At 46.4% G+C, this 17,363-nt stretch overlaps 1 protein-coding gene across 1 annotated transcript in view; it reads right to left on the reverse strand.

The window, feature by feature from the left end:
- Positions 1-1,430: 1,430 nt before the first annotated feature.
- The window catches only part of TNC (tenascin C), a 66,602-nt gene continuing 50,669 nt past the window's right edge, over positions 1,431-17,363 (reverse strand). Inside the window, exons 22-29 of the mRNA XM_049637360.1 lie at positions 15,411-15,554; positions 14,513-14,643; positions 11,108-11,240; positions 9,295-9,446; positions 8,433-8,529; positions 7,040-7,201; positions 4,351-4,514; positions 1,431-2,138 (exon numbers count right to left, since the gene is read on the reverse strand). Of these exons, the coding sequence (XP_049493317.1) occupies positions 2,028-2,138; positions 4,351-4,514; positions 7,040-7,201; positions 8,433-8,529; positions 9,295-9,446; positions 11,108-11,240; positions 14,513-14,643; positions 15,411-15,554 (1,094 nt within the window). The 3' untranslated portion in view covers positions 1,431-2,027. The remainder of the gene's footprint in view (positions 2,139-4,350; positions 4,515-7,039; positions 7,202-8,432; positions 8,530-9,294; positions 9,447-11,107; positions 11,241-14,512; positions 14,644-15,410; positions 15,555-17,363) is intronic.

Below are 17,363 nucleotides of genomic sequence, written 5' to 3' on the forward strand. Positions count from 1 at the left end.
GATGTGGCTTCTGGGAAGTACCTTATCAGCTTAGTTACATCTGTATTTGGGGGAGGGGCTAGGACTGGGGCTCAGAGCCTCCCAAGGGAGCAGTCAACAGAGGGTTAAGCCTCCCTCTTAAGGCTTGATTGTTATAGGGAGCCTGTTTGTTGGGGTTTACACAGCAAGGCAAGCGTTGCTATGGCAGAATTGCAGGCAACAAGTCTTATGATCGGGAACTTCCAGTTGTGTATATAACACGATGGCATTTATTAAAGCAAGATAAACTCAGCAGCAAAGGATCTGGCCTGAGCCATGAATTCTTCTCATCCTCGCATCTGAGCCATCACATTCCATTTGAGTGAGGCCTATCAGCCCAAAGGTTTTCATTAAATAAGTCCATTTACTGAAAATCTCTGAGAGAATCAACTGGGAGTTGCTCCCCGCCTCCCAACTCACCATGTTTTAAAAGACAAATGTGTAATGTGTGGTTCTGACTCGATATTTGCCAAGTACAAACAGATCTGCTGTGCTGGGCAGTGAGTTCCCTCCACCACGAGATGCATTCAGGCCGAGGCTGGGGGACACCGGACTCTGATTGGGGGAGAAGGAGGTATTCCTAACAGACATTCTTTCTAGTTCTAAGACCTCAGGGTTGTAGGAAGGATCCACCTGAACTTCCCCACCCTCAATCATTCTGTAATGTGTACCCATAGCACGCATTTCCTCAGGGAAGGAGGGATGTTCACCGGGGTCCTGAGTGAGGGCAAGAACTTTGAGACCTGAGTTGAAATCCTAGTTCTATGATTAAGTGGGTAGGTAGCCATGGGCAAGTCGTTACACTTCTGTGCACCCTGTCATAAAAAAGTGATAGCAGAGACAGCTAACACTTAGTGGCATTTAATATACACCAGGCACCATGGTAGGGGCCTCATCTGGATGATATCATTTATTTTTTCGTAGAAATGCTATGAAGAAGTGTGAGCAACCGTACTTTACTCATTAAGAAACTGAGACACAAAGAGGTAAGGGAACTAGGGGATGGTGCAGCCAAGGTGTGAACGCAGGCTGTCTGCCTTTGGGCATCTTGATCCTTGCTAGATAACAGTTGTCACCTCATCTATATCATGGAAGTTTTAGCAGGCTACCTTAGAAGGTGGGTATAAGAGAGCCTCTGTGAGAGCACAAACCATTAGTCTTGAAAATGTTGAGTAAGAGGCTGAATCTTAAGTGGTAACCTTTACCCAACCTCGCTCAACTTTGTTCAAAAAGGTGCTTTCCTCTCCCCCAGCCTGTAGCCTCCCACCTTTCCTTCTTCCTCTCTGACTTGACCACCATCCCTCTTCACCTTTCCTCTGTCTGTTCAAATATGGCTTTGGTGGAATTCAGGCTCAACAACGAAGGGCAAAACAACAGCCAAATTTAAAAGTACTTGTGCTTTTATTAAAAAAAAAAAAAAATACAATCAGGTACTGTCCAGATGTGTTTTGGAAAGGAAGATCTCTTTAAAAATCCTTAGTTTTCATCATCATCATTATTATATTAATCATATTAATCATATCCTTAAAATCGAAACAGTATTGCTTTTCTGGTTTTTGCTGTATGAAATGTAAAAAAAAATTGGGGACGGCCTCCAATGACACACACTGAATCGTTGCGGACAAAAATAATGATAATTAATTATACAGCTTTGTGTAAAATACAGCTGGTTCTAACACCGACTACCACTGTACACCCTACCCCTCTCCCATTCCCAGAGCCACCCAAGAGAAGGACAACCACTGTGATGCTGTCACTGGAAAATTTTTTGCTGATTCAAACAACAAAACAGAAACCTGTGGAGATCATTGTCTTTGGTGCGAAGGAAATACTCGCAGGGTAGGTGAGGCGGGTGCTTCCGCCATTGGCCCCGATGATCCATGGTCAACTTTAACTCCTGACAAATACCCGGGTGTGGCTTGATGGTTGGACTGGTTGTGTTGATACTTTGGTAAAATTTGCTTCTTTCTCTGGGCCCTACTCCTCTCTCACCCAGTTGTCCCTGGAACTTACGCCCGTTTGCGCCTGCCTTCAAGGTTTCGGAAATTGCTGGGTCTCAACTTCATCTCAGCAAACTGGATTGAATATTCGTGGCCCTTCCAGTGGAACCAGTTGACACCCTGTAAACGAGAGGAGACCTCCAGATGGGTTTCCAATAGGCAAGGTGTTCATTGATCATTGCGGCTTAGTTGACGGAACAAAAGGAGTTCTGTTTCAACCTGACCATGTGGTAGTTCATAGCTGTCTCTTGCCTATCTGTCTATTGGTCTGTGTAGTGAAAACTTCAAAGGAGTTGGCTGAATCTGACTCAGTTTTTAAAACTTTAGTCAGAAGTCACCGGCATTGGCATTGAGCTTTGAGCTGCCATTGTGAAACAAAATGGTGGCTGATGAGACTTCCCATGGGTAGGAATAGATGCTGAAGGAATTCAGGTCGTGACTGGAAGTTACAGAATTGAGTAGCTATATGCAGGGGAGTCTCTAATTCACGGGATTCTCACGGAGTATTTTAATAAGGGTTTGTATGGAATGGCAGAAAGAGCACAGGTGGAACACAAATTGTACAACCTGACATAGAGAGTTCAACCTCAACGCTCTTACTTACATACAGAGTTCAAGCTCAGTGCTCTTATTTGAGGCATAAGTGATCTTAAACAAATCATCAAAACTTTCTGGGACTCAGTTTCACTATCTTTTTTTTTTCCTCTTAGGGTCTGATAGTGCCAACCTTGAAAGGGTGCTATGAAAATTAAATGAACTTGTAAAGGAGTGATTATAGTACCGGGCACATTGCAGGTGCGAAGTAAATATTACCTCCCTAATCTCCAATAGGGAGAAATATCCTTGGAAATTTGGCCAAAGATTTTTCTTTCTCAAGAAAAGATTATATTTGTGTCTGAGCCTCCTAATTCCATGTTTGACTCTTCCATACAGTCTACAGATGGTAGAGTCTGCCCTCTTCCCACTAGGGGAGGGATGTCTGCTTCCGGGAGTGCTCCTGTGAGGCCACCACCGCATTCTCTGACTCAATCTTCTCTCTCTTTTTTTTAAAAAAATTTTTTTTAAATTTACTTTTGTTTTTTTATTCTCAAGTTAGTTAACACACAGAGTAGTCTTGGCTTCAGGAGTAAAACCCAGTGATTCATCTCTTACGTGTGACACCCAGTGCTCATCCGAAGGGTGCCCTCCTTAATGCCCATCCCCCATTTAACACCCCCTCCACCCCATCAACCCTCAAGTTTGTTCTCTGTATTTAAGAGTCTCTTATAGTTTGCCTCCCTCTCTGTGTTTATCTTATTCTTCCTTCCCTTAGGTCACTCAGGGAAAGACAGATATCATCTGATTTCACTCATATGTGGAATTTTAGAAACTTAACAGATGACCCCTCTTCTCTTTAAGCTACATAGGGCTGTGAGGGGACATGGAAAAGTTCATGGCTGGTACAATGAAGCAAAAAAAAAAAAATTGAGACACTACGTGATTCTAAGTGTTTGGCATTCACTGATATCAGGCAGTGTCTGAATCTGACAGGGAGGTGACATTTGGGAAAGGCTGACTCTCCCCATGGGCGAATGCGTCTGTGACTACCCAGTCATGGTAAAGCACTGCCACCTGATAGCTTGGGCTTTGCGCTGCCCTTCCTCTGCCCTCCTGCTTCCCTCTGACGGAGGCGCAGAGCTGGAAATGAGCCTTCCTCATTCTATCCTGGAGACTGAGGCCAGAGAGGGAGAGTGACATCACAGAGTCCACGCAGCTGCCAGAGCTGGGACAGGACTCGCATAACTCCTTCGTGGCCCTTTTCCGTCAGCTCGTTCTTCTTCCAACAGTAGATGGGAAAGAAAGGTTTCCTTTTGGGCAGGCAGCTTTTGGGTTGTTTTTTTCCCCCCAGAAGGATTTTGTATTGTCCTGGTGGTAGGGGACAAAGAAATAAAGGTGGTGGAAAAAGGCTCCTATGGAAGCGTCCTTGAGGCAACATGAGAAGGTGGAAAGAGCACCCTGCTTTCACCCCTGCTTCACCTAGACAGCCTGCATTTTATCTGCTTTCCTTCTGGGCCACAGACAAAGGTTTTGTCTGAGGAGAGCATTCTGTGTTTGGAATCCACATGACTGGTGGTTGTCCCAGGATCTTCATGGGTTAACGTGGACTGCTTCTAGGATTTCACCTGACCTGCAGTGTCCCTGAGGTTTCTCCCTGCTAGGGACAGAGGTGCCACCATTTCCCGGAGGTTGCTGCCCCCTCCCAGTCTCAGCCAGAACTGAGGGGCTGGGGTGCCTGCCTGTCACCCCCAACCGGCTTCCCAAGCCCTGCCCCAGGCACTAGCGGTTTACTCACCTGACTGTGGTTGTTGTCCCCGTATCTCCCCATCAGGTTGACACGGTGACAGTTCTTGTACCAGAAAGCCCCCTTGTAGGACAGGGCACAGTTGGTAATGGCTGAGTCCGTGTCCTTGTCGTAGGTGGAGAAGGATCTGCCGTTGTGGTAAGCCATGGAGTCACCTGCAGAGAGAAAACAATGGATCTGAGGAATCCCAGCTGGAGTGTCCCTGTGGGCTCTGAAGGGCAGAACCAGGGTGGCCACTCAAAGGCCTGGGGTGGCCTGGCCTTAAAACACTGGACCTGGGATTAGGGTCAAACACGGGGCTGGAGGGGACATGAGGGCTCACTCTGAGGGCTCGCTTCTCCTAGAAGCAGCATAAGGTGGTAGAAAGAAGGTTGTGGGTGGCTTTGGAGGGTCCAGCTTCAAGTCCTGTCCCTTTCCTTCCCTAGTGTGATCATGCACACGTCAAGCCTCTTACTAAGCCTCAGTGTTCTCTTCTATAAAATGGAGCTAGCACATTGATTCTATCCACCTCAGGGTGCTGTTTGGACAATGGATATGAAGGTATATGCTGAATGGGTAGAGTAGTATGTATAATGGCTGTGACTGTTGTGACTTCTGTCACTGTTTTGTATTCCTTTATATAATGGAGCTCAGAGAGTAAGGTGAGAGACCCATGTTTAATAATGGTGCACTCCCCCCAGCAAATACAAGTATTTATTGCCACCCTGGTAATCAAACCCTTTACATATTAGAGGCCACCAAATAGTGTGTGTATCGTACAGTTATTTTTCACTATTTATGGGGCCAGTGTTCCCTGATCCTTAGACAAGATGCCCATTTGTACGTAGCACTATCTAGGGATCCAGTTTGTCATTTAATATATTGCATTTTAGGGACATTTAAGTGCCATTTCTTTCTGTGTCCCTGCACTCCCAGCTCTGGCCAACACAGAGCACAAACATATCAAGACAGTGAAACATTTTACCCTGATATCTTGAAGCAAAGTACAAAGGGTCTCGGAGGCCTTTTTAATGAGGAAGCTACCAGGAACAGGTGGGTATGGTAGAAACAAGACGACCTCCTGTGGAGGGCCGGCTGCCACGAGAGGAGGTGGCTTTACCAGGGTCACCTTAGTGAAGGGGTTCTGGAAATGCAGGGAGAGATGGGTGGAGGTCGCATTCCTGCTGCTTAGTGGCTTTGCTTTGCCCAGTGACAATATCCTTCTTGCCTGAAGCCACTTCACTCAGAGAGACATTTATTGCCAGGTAATAAAAGGCCAGGATTCTTTAAGGGACGCAGGAAGGAAAACAATTTTGGCCCGTGGGCCTCTCTCCCTTCACTACCACCAGACTGATCTCAGAAGAGTTTGCTCTCTCCTTAGATCCAACCTGGCTCTCAGCAAATCTTTACCTGGAGACACTTCCCATTATGGATGTTTCCCCGCGGGGGTCAGAGAGGTTGGAAACATAGCATAGCTCTGTCTTTTGTGTTTTCATAGATGTAACTGGATGCCACCCCAAAGCAGGTAAGGGTGCTACTGGGGGGTCCTGCCAGCAGACCCCATCCCTCCTCGTTACCAAGCACACTCGTCCGCAGCCAAGCCTGCCCCCCTGGGTCCACCTTCTACAAGCTGCTTCACCCCAGGTCAAATCGCCCAACTTTTCTGGGCCTCAGTTTCTTCATCTGTGTAACAGCAACATCTTCCTGGAGGAGTTTCTGTGAGAACTGAGGCGGGGTGATGCGTGTGGAATATCTGTAGAAGATGCTACCTAGTGGCCTGGATGCGTGTTGCTTCTTTAATTTCTCCTCTACCATAGAGCCAGAAAAGCCACACCAAGGCCATTTCAAGTCCATGAAATCTTCAAGATCTGAGCTAGGTTTTGTACCAGAAAGGGAATGAAAGGGCCACTTGAAAGGCAGTGAGCTGGGGCGCCTGGGTAGCTCAGTTGGTTGGGTGACAAACTCTTGATATCGGCTCAGGTCATGATTTCGAGGTTCGTAGGATCAAGTGCCATGTCGGGCTCTGTGCTGACAGTGCAGAGCCTGCTTGGAATTCTCTCTCCCTCTCTCTCTGCCCCTCCCCTACTTGCGTTCTCTGTCTCTCTCTCTCTCAAAATAAATAAACATTAAAAAGAAAAAGGCAGTGAGCTTTTGGTCATGAAGGTGTGCAGGCGGAGGCTGGATGACCACGTGGCAAGGATGTCTTAGAAAAGATTCAAGCAGTTAGTGATGGAGAGGATTGTCTGCTACTCAGAGTGTGGTCCGCAGACCAGCAGCATCCCCAAACAGTGGCATCACCAGGGATCTGTATGAAATGCAGAATCTTGGGGATGTCAGCCCCTGCACATTAACAGGATCCCCTGGGGTCATATGTGCACAATAAATTTAGATGCACTGGATTAGATGAGTATTTAGGCCTCCAGGAGACTGTTTTTCTATCCACCTAAAACTGCTATCTAGAAATGGGTATGAAAAAGACATATTTTCTGATTCCCAACCTACTCTGTTCTGGTGACTAAAATATCTAGCCAGCTCTGTTCAGCTGCCATTCTGGATTAGTACCTAATAAGGATTCAGGTATTTTGTTGATCTGATAAGTGGACAGATTAATGAAGCAAGGAGTGATGAGGAAATTAGCTAAAAACACAAGGAAGGCTTTTTATGGTTCCAGAGACCGGAAGTGTGGCTACCCCATACCTACCCGCAGTCCCGCTGTACCCCTCCACTTTCAGCTTGTAGCGAGTCTTGGCATCTCCCACGCTGAACCTGTCGTAGACGGCGTAGGCGGTCTTCCCGTGGTCGCGCAGGTCCACCCGGAGCTCGTACTGCCCTTGGGCTGTGATTTTGTGTAGATTGTCCAGCCCTGTGGAGGACACGCAAGGGTTACAGAGGCAGCACGAGTGACCGAGGCCATTGTTTCTACTCCATCCACCCCATAGGAGCAGCAAGTTAGGCTCTCGAAAGAGGCTGGTGTCACATAAACCCGGGTTTGTGGTCCGGTCCACTCCTCACTGGCACAACACCAGGCAAAATACAGGATGTTTCTGAGCCTTGGGTAAAATTGGGTTGACATCTTTGCCCTGCCAACTTCCTAGGGCATTGTGAAGATCAGAGTGGAGGTGCCTGGGTGGCTCCGTGGATGAAGAGTAGGACTCTTGATCTCGGCACATGGTTTGTGAGATCAAGTCCTGCATCCCGCTCTGAGCGGACAGCGCGAAGCCTGCTTGGGATTCTATCTCTCCCTCTCTCTCTGCCCCTTCTCCCCTTCTCCCTCTCTCAAAATAAATAAATAAACATTTTAAAAAAGGATCAAAGGAGATAAGGTGGAGAAAGCACCTTTTCAACTCCCAAGCTTCTTGCAAGAGAGAGGCAATGGTTGCCAGCCGGACAGACATGCTGGGGCCCTGGGCACCAGAGTGCGGAACAGTGTCCTCTATGGGGAGATTGTCTGCAAGTGTGAGCTGCATGTGCGGATGGATGGACGGATGGATGGATGGACGGGTGGATGGATGATGGCATTGTGGTGTTGGTCTGGGGGAATTTCAAGAGGCCGCTCAAATGCTTATTGGCTAGATTCCCGCAGGCACACAGCTTCATCTCTCTCTCCCATGCACAAAGTGGGGATTTTGAACCTTGCATGAGTGCCACGAGGCTCAAGGTTAGACCAGAGTTTTATTTTGTTTAAGTTTATTTATTTATTTTGAGAGAGAGAGAGAGAGAGTGTGTGTGAGAGAGCACGAGTGGGGGAGGGGCGGAGAGAAAGGGAGAGAGAGAAAATCCCATGCAGGCTCCACATTCCGAGCTGAGCCTGATGAAGGGCTTGATCTTATGACTGATCCTGAGATCATGACCTGAGCCAAAATCAAGAGTCAGACACTCACCTGACTGATCCACCCAGGTGCTTCAACCAGAGTTTTATTTTTAATGACCTAGAGAATTTAACGTCTTTTCCATTGAAGATTTGCAATTCTGCATCTACCACCACAGCCACTGTTTCCTCCTAGTTTCTTTCTCTCCCATGGGTTGCTGTTAGGACAAATGACAAGGAGGGCAGAAATGGGAAGTTGGGACACCAACATGCAGGGCTGCATTACCAAGCCAGAATTCTTCTCTGCGGTCCCCAAACCCAGCAGCGTAGGCTTTCCAGTTGCGATAGAAATCCTCACGTCCATTCTTGCGTCTCAGGAACACCTATAACATAACCAAGGAATCAGGGTGCGCTTTAGCTATTGAAAGAAAGGGAAGGAATCTTTCTGAGAGGAAGAACATCAGACTGGGAAAAGCATCCATCCCCAGCTCTGTGCAAAACTAATTTGCTGTGTAACTCTGGGCAGGCCACCTCCACCTGAAAAACAGGGATTGAAAATACCACCTAGCTTTGGGTGATAACGATGTGTCAAGGCAGAGGTTCTAAATGCACCCTCTGGTGTAGGATGTTGCTGGTGGGGGAGGCCATGCACGTGGGGACAGGGGTATATGGGCACTCTCTTCACTCTATGCTCACTTTGGCTGTGAACCTAAAACTGCTCTGAAAAACAAAGTTTATGAATTAAAAAAAATACTACCCAGCTCGAACAGTAATGGGATTGCAAATAATTCATGTGAAACTCTTAGCACAGTGCCTGGTGGTTAGCAAATGCTAATTAATCCACATGATAGGCTCCATGACCACTGTCATTCTTATGCATCACAGAGCTGTTTGAGGATCAGATGAGATAAATAACAAGAAAATTATTTTCTCATTTTTTTTTAATCCTCAGTTTCTTTCCCATTCCTTTGTTTAAGAGATAGTTCCTGAGTGTCTCTGTGTGACAGGCACTGTCTTGCAAAGCCTCATACACATTTGGTGTCTGAGTGCATGGGGAGGACCTCCCCCTCCCCCCTCCCACCCCTGCTGAGCCCTCTGCCCCCAAGCTCCGTGAGGAGGACTCTGGAGCCTGTTTCGGTGATACTCACAATCCATCCACCCCCATCAGAGGTCATGTCACAGAAGACTTCCAGAGCCTGGGCCTTATCACCATTCAGATAAATGGTGTAGAGGCCAGAGGTCGTGTCTCCATTCAGCATTGCTTGGGAGCAGTCCCTGGGGAATGGGTACAGGAGTCCAACTGCAGGATAAATAGGAAGAGTGGCCCTCTTAGAGAAGGAGGATTGGGTTAGGGGATTTCAAACTGCACCTCTACTGTGTATTAGCTAGATGTCTATGAGTAAGCAACTTAACCTCTCTTCGGCTCTGTTCTCTCATGTTCAAGATAAGGATAAAACCCATTTGGTGGGGGTGCAATGAGGCTTTAGAGATTACGGATATAAGGGACCCATCTCAGTCTCTTATATTCATGGAAACCACCAATGATATCAGTGGGAGGAGAACTGAGCCCCTGTGAGGAGCGTGTATCGGGCTGACCTTGATCTACCTCGAGCAGCCAGGCAACACCTGATGAAGACCCAGGTCCTGGCCAGATGGCTGGGTCTTAGTCACCCACAGGTGGCTCACTGTGGATCAGGACACTCTATTGGGCATCTAATAATGATGCATCCCAATCTCTTCAGAGGATTTGGAAGCCAAAAACAAGGATTCCAGTCCTGAACTTACACTTCCTTGTCTTGGGACACTGGAGAAGTCGTTTAACTGCCCTGAGCCCGGGAGTCTTAGAGGGACCAAACAAGAATGTCTGGGGAATTTCCAAGTGATGTGATGCAAAAAGAATAAAACTTGATAGACATGGACAATTTTGGAGCTGTGCTTAGCAGGTGGGATGGAGAACTGATGGTCACAGAAGTTCTTTTCTTCTGATCTGACCTCCTCCCTGTACTGCACCTTCACTGGAGGTTGTATCATTAGCTGTTTCCTTGTTTCTTTCCCGGCTCTGGTCTGGGAGCATCTCTAAAGCACATTTAAATTTCTGTGCTCCCAGTACCCGGCATGAGATCTGGCAAAGAGATAACTTTCAATTTTGCACCTCCCTCAGTAGATGTGTGCAGATTGACTTGTGGGGAGTGTGAAGGGCCAGAGGCAGCACCGGAATGCACTTTGTGTACCCCACATCCAGGCCTTTCCAAAGGCTGACTCCCCCCTCTCTCAGGAAGGCATGCTTCCTCTTAATTCACCAATGAAATGCCTTGCATGTTCTCTGTCTGCCGAAGATAGCCAGTGTCTGCTGTGTAGGGGTGGTTCTCTGGGCCTGGAACATCTGAGCCCAGATCAGACTCTAAGTCATGCTATAGTCTTGAGCAGGTCATTTTGTGTCTGGGAGCCTCTGCTACCCCAACAGAAAACTGGGCATGATAATCCTACTGTCTTGGTGGGAGGACTGCTTTTGATTTTGAATGTGGACAGGCTTTGTAAATGCTGACATGCTGAAGGAGAGAAAAAGGGACACAGCTTACAATGAGCTTAGACCATTGCAAAGGACCACACCCTGGGCTAGGAGATCAAGGTCCTTATGGGAAAGGGATGCTTATTGATCCCATTGTATAGATGAAGAAACTGAGGCTTATAAAATGACAGCAACTTTCCTAAATCACACACGAGCAAGTGGTGGAGATAGGGATTGAATATAGATGTCTCCCTACTGGTCCTCCTTCCTTTTCATAATGAGGTCCTTAACTTCCTGTACCCACATCCATCAGACTTTCAGGTAGTAGCAAGGCATTGATCCTTTTAAGGGGTTTGATGGAAAAATTTTCTCAGAATCAGAGGAGAAGAGGAGGGTTGGTCTAGTCTCACAAAGTTTGACCTCAAGACTCAGATATACTCTGAGACTCTTACTTGTGGTAAAGATGGTCTGGACCAGCTTGCTCCTCAGGGGCCCATTCAATGCCTGGATCTTGGCTGTGTAGTGGGTGGATGGGCTCAGCTCTGCCAGGCTATAGGAGGTGGTTTCTGGACCCACAATGACTTCCTAAGGGCAGAAGAGAGAATATAATAGTTTTTGTCCACATACATCATCAGTGTACAGATGATACATTCATTCATTCACCCATCCATTCATTTCTTCATTCAGAAGAATCCACTGAGTCTCACTCTGTGTCAGGCTCCATGTTTACTTCTGGGACATCAGAAATGGGGAGACTGAGGCATGAGAAAAGGTGCTGAAGCCAGAGGGGGTGAGCAAATGAAAATAATATGAGAAGGCAATGATTTATCTCAAACATACTTGATTTTGGGTGGTGGAGTGGTGGAAGAAGTGGGAAAAGACCAGATGCCAAAGGGCCTTAAATGCCAAGCTGTGGAAATTGAAGCTTGTCATGATAAGCTGCAGATTCCCAAAAGGGCTTTTGAACAAATGAATGATGTGAACCCAGCTTAATTTGGTAGCAAGGTAAATCACGCAGAGGGCAAAAGGTTTAGAGACCAGTTATACCAGTGGCCCCTAATATGGCACTTTTTCATCCTCCTCTGGGAAACTTTAAAATAATATAACACCTGGGCTCCATCCCAGACTGACTATGTCATAAGAGCCAGAAGTGGGGCTCTGCCGGGTGCATATTTAAGAAGCTCCTCAGATGATTCTCATGCAGTCAGTCTGGGGATCTCTTGAGTCGGGGGGTGACTGCAGTAGTTCAGTAGGCACGGCACAATGAAAGTCTGAGCTGAGCTGGCATGTCTCTTTCCCAGGACAGAACTGTTCAGGAGAGGTGTACATGTGCCTCTGCTGTCAGACGTCTCCTAACTACCCCTGTAGGTTGTGATTTTGCTCACTGGGCTGCTGTCCAGAGGACATTGATTTCAGCTTTCAAGAGATCTTCCTTTTCAAATCCTCTTTCTAGCTTCCAATGCCTGAGAATTCACCTTTTAGCAGATGACTTTGGTGTCTGGAATTGAAATTCAACCTACGCTTCTGGCAAACCAAACTCATCAGTGCTGTCTACAACCTGCAAACACAGCCAACAAGGTGTAGGCAATAATGAGGCAGTGTGGAGGTGTCTGGAAGGTTCTCTCGCACCGTCGCACCGGGAAGGTGAGGTTATCCTGATTCTTCCAGATGGAGGGTGGGGGCTGAATTTCAAAGGAGCTGCAAGACTTGCTCTCACCCCACGGTTTATTGGTGGCAGAAGAAGGTCTTGCATTCTGTCTGCCAACATCCTGCCCAGGACTCTTTCCTCCTTTACCAGGTTGATTTTCTTGGGTGAAACATACAAACTCAGGGATTGGACATGCAGCAAAGTAAGTCAGTAAGTGGACACTAGTGACCTTTGTGTGGTCCCCAGGTCTGGTCCCTGGGGAAGGATCAGGTGCAAAGCTGGGTTCATTGAATTACTTTGGCGATACAATTACCCCTCAGCTCTCCCGGCTGCTGTGAAAAGTGGCTTTCTATGCAGTCAGGGTTGATCGAAATGAGGCTCAGGACTTCAGGTAAACAAAGTCCTAGAAGGCCTGACTGGGAAGGGACTTTCAAGATTGGTGAGTCCAATGCATTCATTTCACATTAGGTGAACACTGACACAAGGTGCTTATGTAAAGGACTGCCTCCTCTATGAACACAGGGAGTTAGTTTGTTGTTATTTCAACTCAAAGAAGGGCCATGGTAGAGACTAGAAATGTGTGTTCACTTCTAGTTAAACATGGGAGATTGGATATGCCAGTTTAGTTCTATCTTCTTCTGAAACCCACTACAATGAGGGTAAAGGGATATAAAGTATAAGCCCACAAGGATGAGGTGGATGATAGACGGGGCAGATACAGGCATGCAATGTCAACAGGATCATGACAGATGGGAAGGGGTGCCATGGAGTGACAAGTGAGGGGGCAGAGCTGAGAAAGCTGGGGCATAACTGACTAAGGGGGTGGGGCCAGTCAGAAGCGGGTTGATGAACACCACAGAGTCCAGCAAGTTCAGGAATGGAATGTGTACAAAAGCAAAGATGCCTTTGAAGACTAGTGTGGGGCATGGCTGAACAAAGGTGTGTTTAAAAGCTTAAATAAGGAATAGATGCCAAGCTTTCCAACAGTCTAGAGGACTCCAAGCTCTCCAAGCTCTCTTCAACAGTCTAGAGGACTGTCCTTCCCAGTCTAGATGAAAGGCTGAGGTTACTCTCTGGAGAGACTGAGCCAGAGAGAAGATTCTGGATTGAAATCCACCAGGCTCAGTGGTGCTACAGTGGAAACAGAAATGAAGGTTTGTTCACATAGGAGCCCAGGCTCTTCTTCCACCTATGCTCCTAGCAGCTTGGTTTGAAAGGGTTGGAGGAACCTCTAGAGAGATGGATTAGCTCAAGAGCAAAGGCTTATAGTACCACTATTTGTGAGTCCCCCAACAAAATGACTGGGTACTTGCTTACTCACTCTATGTTGAGCCCCATAGTTGACAAGACCTGTGTATGCATTTGGGACTCCCAATAAACTGTTTCATTCTTGGCTCAAGGACAAAAGGGCCATCGGGCATTGGGTGGGAGTCTCCAACATGAAAGAAGACCCAACCGAACAACAGCAGTGGAACCGAAAGAAAGAAAGAAAAAACTTGGAAGAGACACTATTCAGGTTGTAGAATAAAATACCAGTAACATATATTCTTAGAGATAACAAGAAAATGATGCATGGAATATAAACAATATGCTAGAAGAAGATGAATGAACAGGGAATAAGTAAAAGATCTTGGAAATGTAAAATGTGATGACCAAAATTAAAAATTCAGTAACAAGTTTAGAAAATAAAGTTTAGAGATAAAGTTCACTTATGTGAAAGGAACAGCTAAAGTTATTTCAAATTGGAAAGTACGGGAAAAAGAGGAGAGAATATAAATAACTGCTGTAAACAGTATTAATGGTTGATGGCATAAGAACATGGTGATGTATGTTTCAATATCTAATGGAATGATACCATCTGTGACATTGTATATATGGCAAATATTCCGAAGAAGCCTTTGGCTTTTGCTTAATAAAACATTAAAGCACCATGAACCCAGCTCCTAAAATGTCCTCAAGTCTTGTGAGCAGTGGTTTTTGATCTTGGCGGGCTATCAAAACTGGAGTCTGGTTAAAATGAGACAGGGAGGCTGGAGAATATGATTCAGAAGGTCTGGCATGACATCCAGTCCCTATTAATTTGTTTTTTTTTTTCTTCTCAGCTCCCTAGCTGTATTGGGGAGAAACAACCCTAGGGTAATTCTTTTCTCTTTTGAGGATCATGTACATGTTTCAAACAGCAGTAGAGAGTTTATATACTTCAAGCTACCTTGACTGTACCATCCACAGATTCATACACCAATAGGTAACCGGTGACAGATGCCCTGGGGGGTCTCCAGGTGAGGAGAGCAGTTTCCGACTGAACGTCAGTAGCAGTCAAGTCTCTTGGAGAATCAAGGTCTGCAGAAGATAAGTCATTTATTATCAAATACGTCAGCAACTATAGGACAGAAATCCCTGGCTGGGTTATCAGGAAGCCTGGGTTCAAGTCCTTGCCCTACCGTTGACCTGTATGACCTTGGGCAGAACCTTCCCCATCAGTAAATGAGGAGGTTGAGTCATGTGATCTCTAAAGACATAATTCTCTGTGGTTCATCTCATCCTAAGGGCCATATTTTCCTGAGCTCTACACACTCTTGATTGGCCTTGGGTGGATTTAGGGAGAAAGACACAGCTGTGAACGTAATTACCAACCTCTCTTGCTCTTCAGTAATAGGACAGATGAATGCTGATATTGGCATTCACCTCTACTGAGAGGATGCTTCCTCTATTTCCCTACTTGCCACAGTTTGTAAGAAGATCTCAATGTATAAAAACCCAATGGACGTCTAGGAAAACGTGCCTGAAACATCTTTCTCTTAAAAATATTTCCCTGCCTAGAACATGGATCATTAAACAGTGGGTTTGGGGCCAGTGGGGCCTGGTTTTCCACTTAAAAAGCCCTCCTTTTAAAACCATTTCCTAGTCCATGGGGAGAACAGGTCATTTCAGTTCAAAAGGAAATGGTGTGTTTCTTAAGGTCCTGACTGAGTGGGCACTGGTGAGTTTAGCTGATGCTGACATCATCACATTGCAAGGATCTGACTTAAGAAAGAAGGGTTAGAGAGCATGAGCACTGAAGATGAAGGCTGTGGGTGGGCGTCTTCCCGCTCCCAGCGTCTTTGTACCTGTTGTGAACTTGGTAGTGATGACTGAACTCTTCTGAGGCCCTTTCTCTGCAAAGATTCTCAGCACATATTCCGTGGCAGGCTCGAGGTCGGTCAGAGCATACTCCACTGTGTTCCCGGATACCGTGCGTGTAATTTCTGGCACTAGACATAAAATACACACACCGAGGCAGTTACCTCTCCCTGTGTGAGCCGTCAGCACACTTGGCACATGGCACACACATCTACTTCTAGCAACAATTTTCAGTGACCCTGCAGAAAGGCAGGTTTTGATTTCTGAAATGACACACCCTCCTCACTCTGTATATGAGGAGTGCTCACCTCATATACAAAGAAAGGATTTATCACACGGGGACTGGATTTTTCTGGGCACCACCAAAAAGAAAGGGGACGGGGGGGTCAGGGCTTTCCACATGGTGCTGGCTGGGGCAGCTTTGCAGCTGAGGTGTGGGAACCAGCTAGAGGAGAGTTGTAGCTAATGTCCCCAAGCCTAGGGCTGCCCAGATTTAATGTGTCCCATTGCTTGCTCTCACCTCCTTTTGGCTTACTGTCATGTCCTTTTATAATTTGACAGATGTCAAATCATGAGGCTGGGGAGCCACACAAATTGGGCAACTGCAGACATGCCAGAGCCTGGTTACTGCTTCCCAGACCTCTTTGGGTCAAGTCCAGTGACAGATACTGAACTATGGTGCCAGGCATGTGTGTTTATTTCTGAGTCACATGTGACTGACCACCTTGGCATGCCCCGGACTGAGAGGTTTCTCAGGGTGTGGGGCTTTTAGTGCTGAAACTGGGAAAGCCCTGGGTAAACTGGGATGAACTGGTCATCCTGTCTGTCATCCCTGAAACCCCCTTTTCTAGACCTGCCTCGACTCGTTCCATAATCGCTGTGAACTATAGTCTAATTTACTATATATAGGTGTGATAACCCCAGATTCCCTGACTCGGAGGAGTTTGCTCTTAAGGAATATTTAAGAATTGAAGAGATGAATGAATGAATGAATGAATGAGTGAAGAAAAAGAAGTGTAAAAAGAATAAACCCAAGAATCTCTCTTCCCTCAACCCCCAACTTGCTCTATGCTTACAAAGAACTCTCTTAGCTAGTGTCCAAGGGAGAATTAAAATTTTCAGAGGCCCCAGACATGGGTTATGGTGCCTTTCACATTGTCACTGCAAGTAAAACAATACTGAACCATAAAATATGAAAACTTCCATATGCTTTGAGATTAAGATAGGAAAATTTTTTTCTAGGGTAGCTCATTACAAAAACATGAATTCATTCACCGAAAAGAAATCTCTTTCTCCTCTCTCTTATTTGTATTTGATCTTATGTTTTGGTGGTCATGGCATGCTGGTGCCCTGAACAAGTGTTTAGTCTTATAACTGAGTAAATGAATTAGCACAGATATCTGCAAAGACAAGGAGAAATCACTTCTGATTTCTCAATCACGCCTGTTACAACTGGCTCCCTCTGTGGCCTCTAAGAATCCCAGGTTCCCCAGCACCTCCTGAAATGGCCTGTTTATTTTAAATTTTTAAAAATTTTTCATTTAATTTTGAGAGAGAGAGACAGAGCATGAGCAGGGGCGGGGCACAGAGAGAGAAGGAGACACAGAATCCAAAGCAGGCTCCAGGCTCTGAGCTGTCAGCACAGAGCCCGACAGGGGGCTCAAACCCACGAGCTGTGAGATCATGACCTGAGCCAAAGTCAGACACTTAACTGACTGAGCCACCCAGGTGCCCCTGAAATGGCCTGTTTAAGACTCAAGATTTTGAACTCATTCTTTGTAAGAGATGACAACTGCTGCTTAGAGAGGAAGTCTCACAGTGACAGGCAGGGACACTAGCAGGGGAGGAGGGACAGGCTGGGGAGACACATGCAGGCTGGAGATGTGCTCTTTGTTTTCCTTGAAATTACCTCCTGGCCTTCCTTGGTGTAACCACAACAG

This window comes from Panthera uncia, chromosome D4 (genome assembly GCF_023721935.1).
Source record: "Panthera uncia isolate 11264 chromosome D4, Puncia_PCG_1.0, whole genome shotgun sequence".
Lineage (NCBI taxonomy): Eukaryota > Metazoa > Chordata > Mammalia > Carnivora > Felidae > Panthera > Panthera uncia.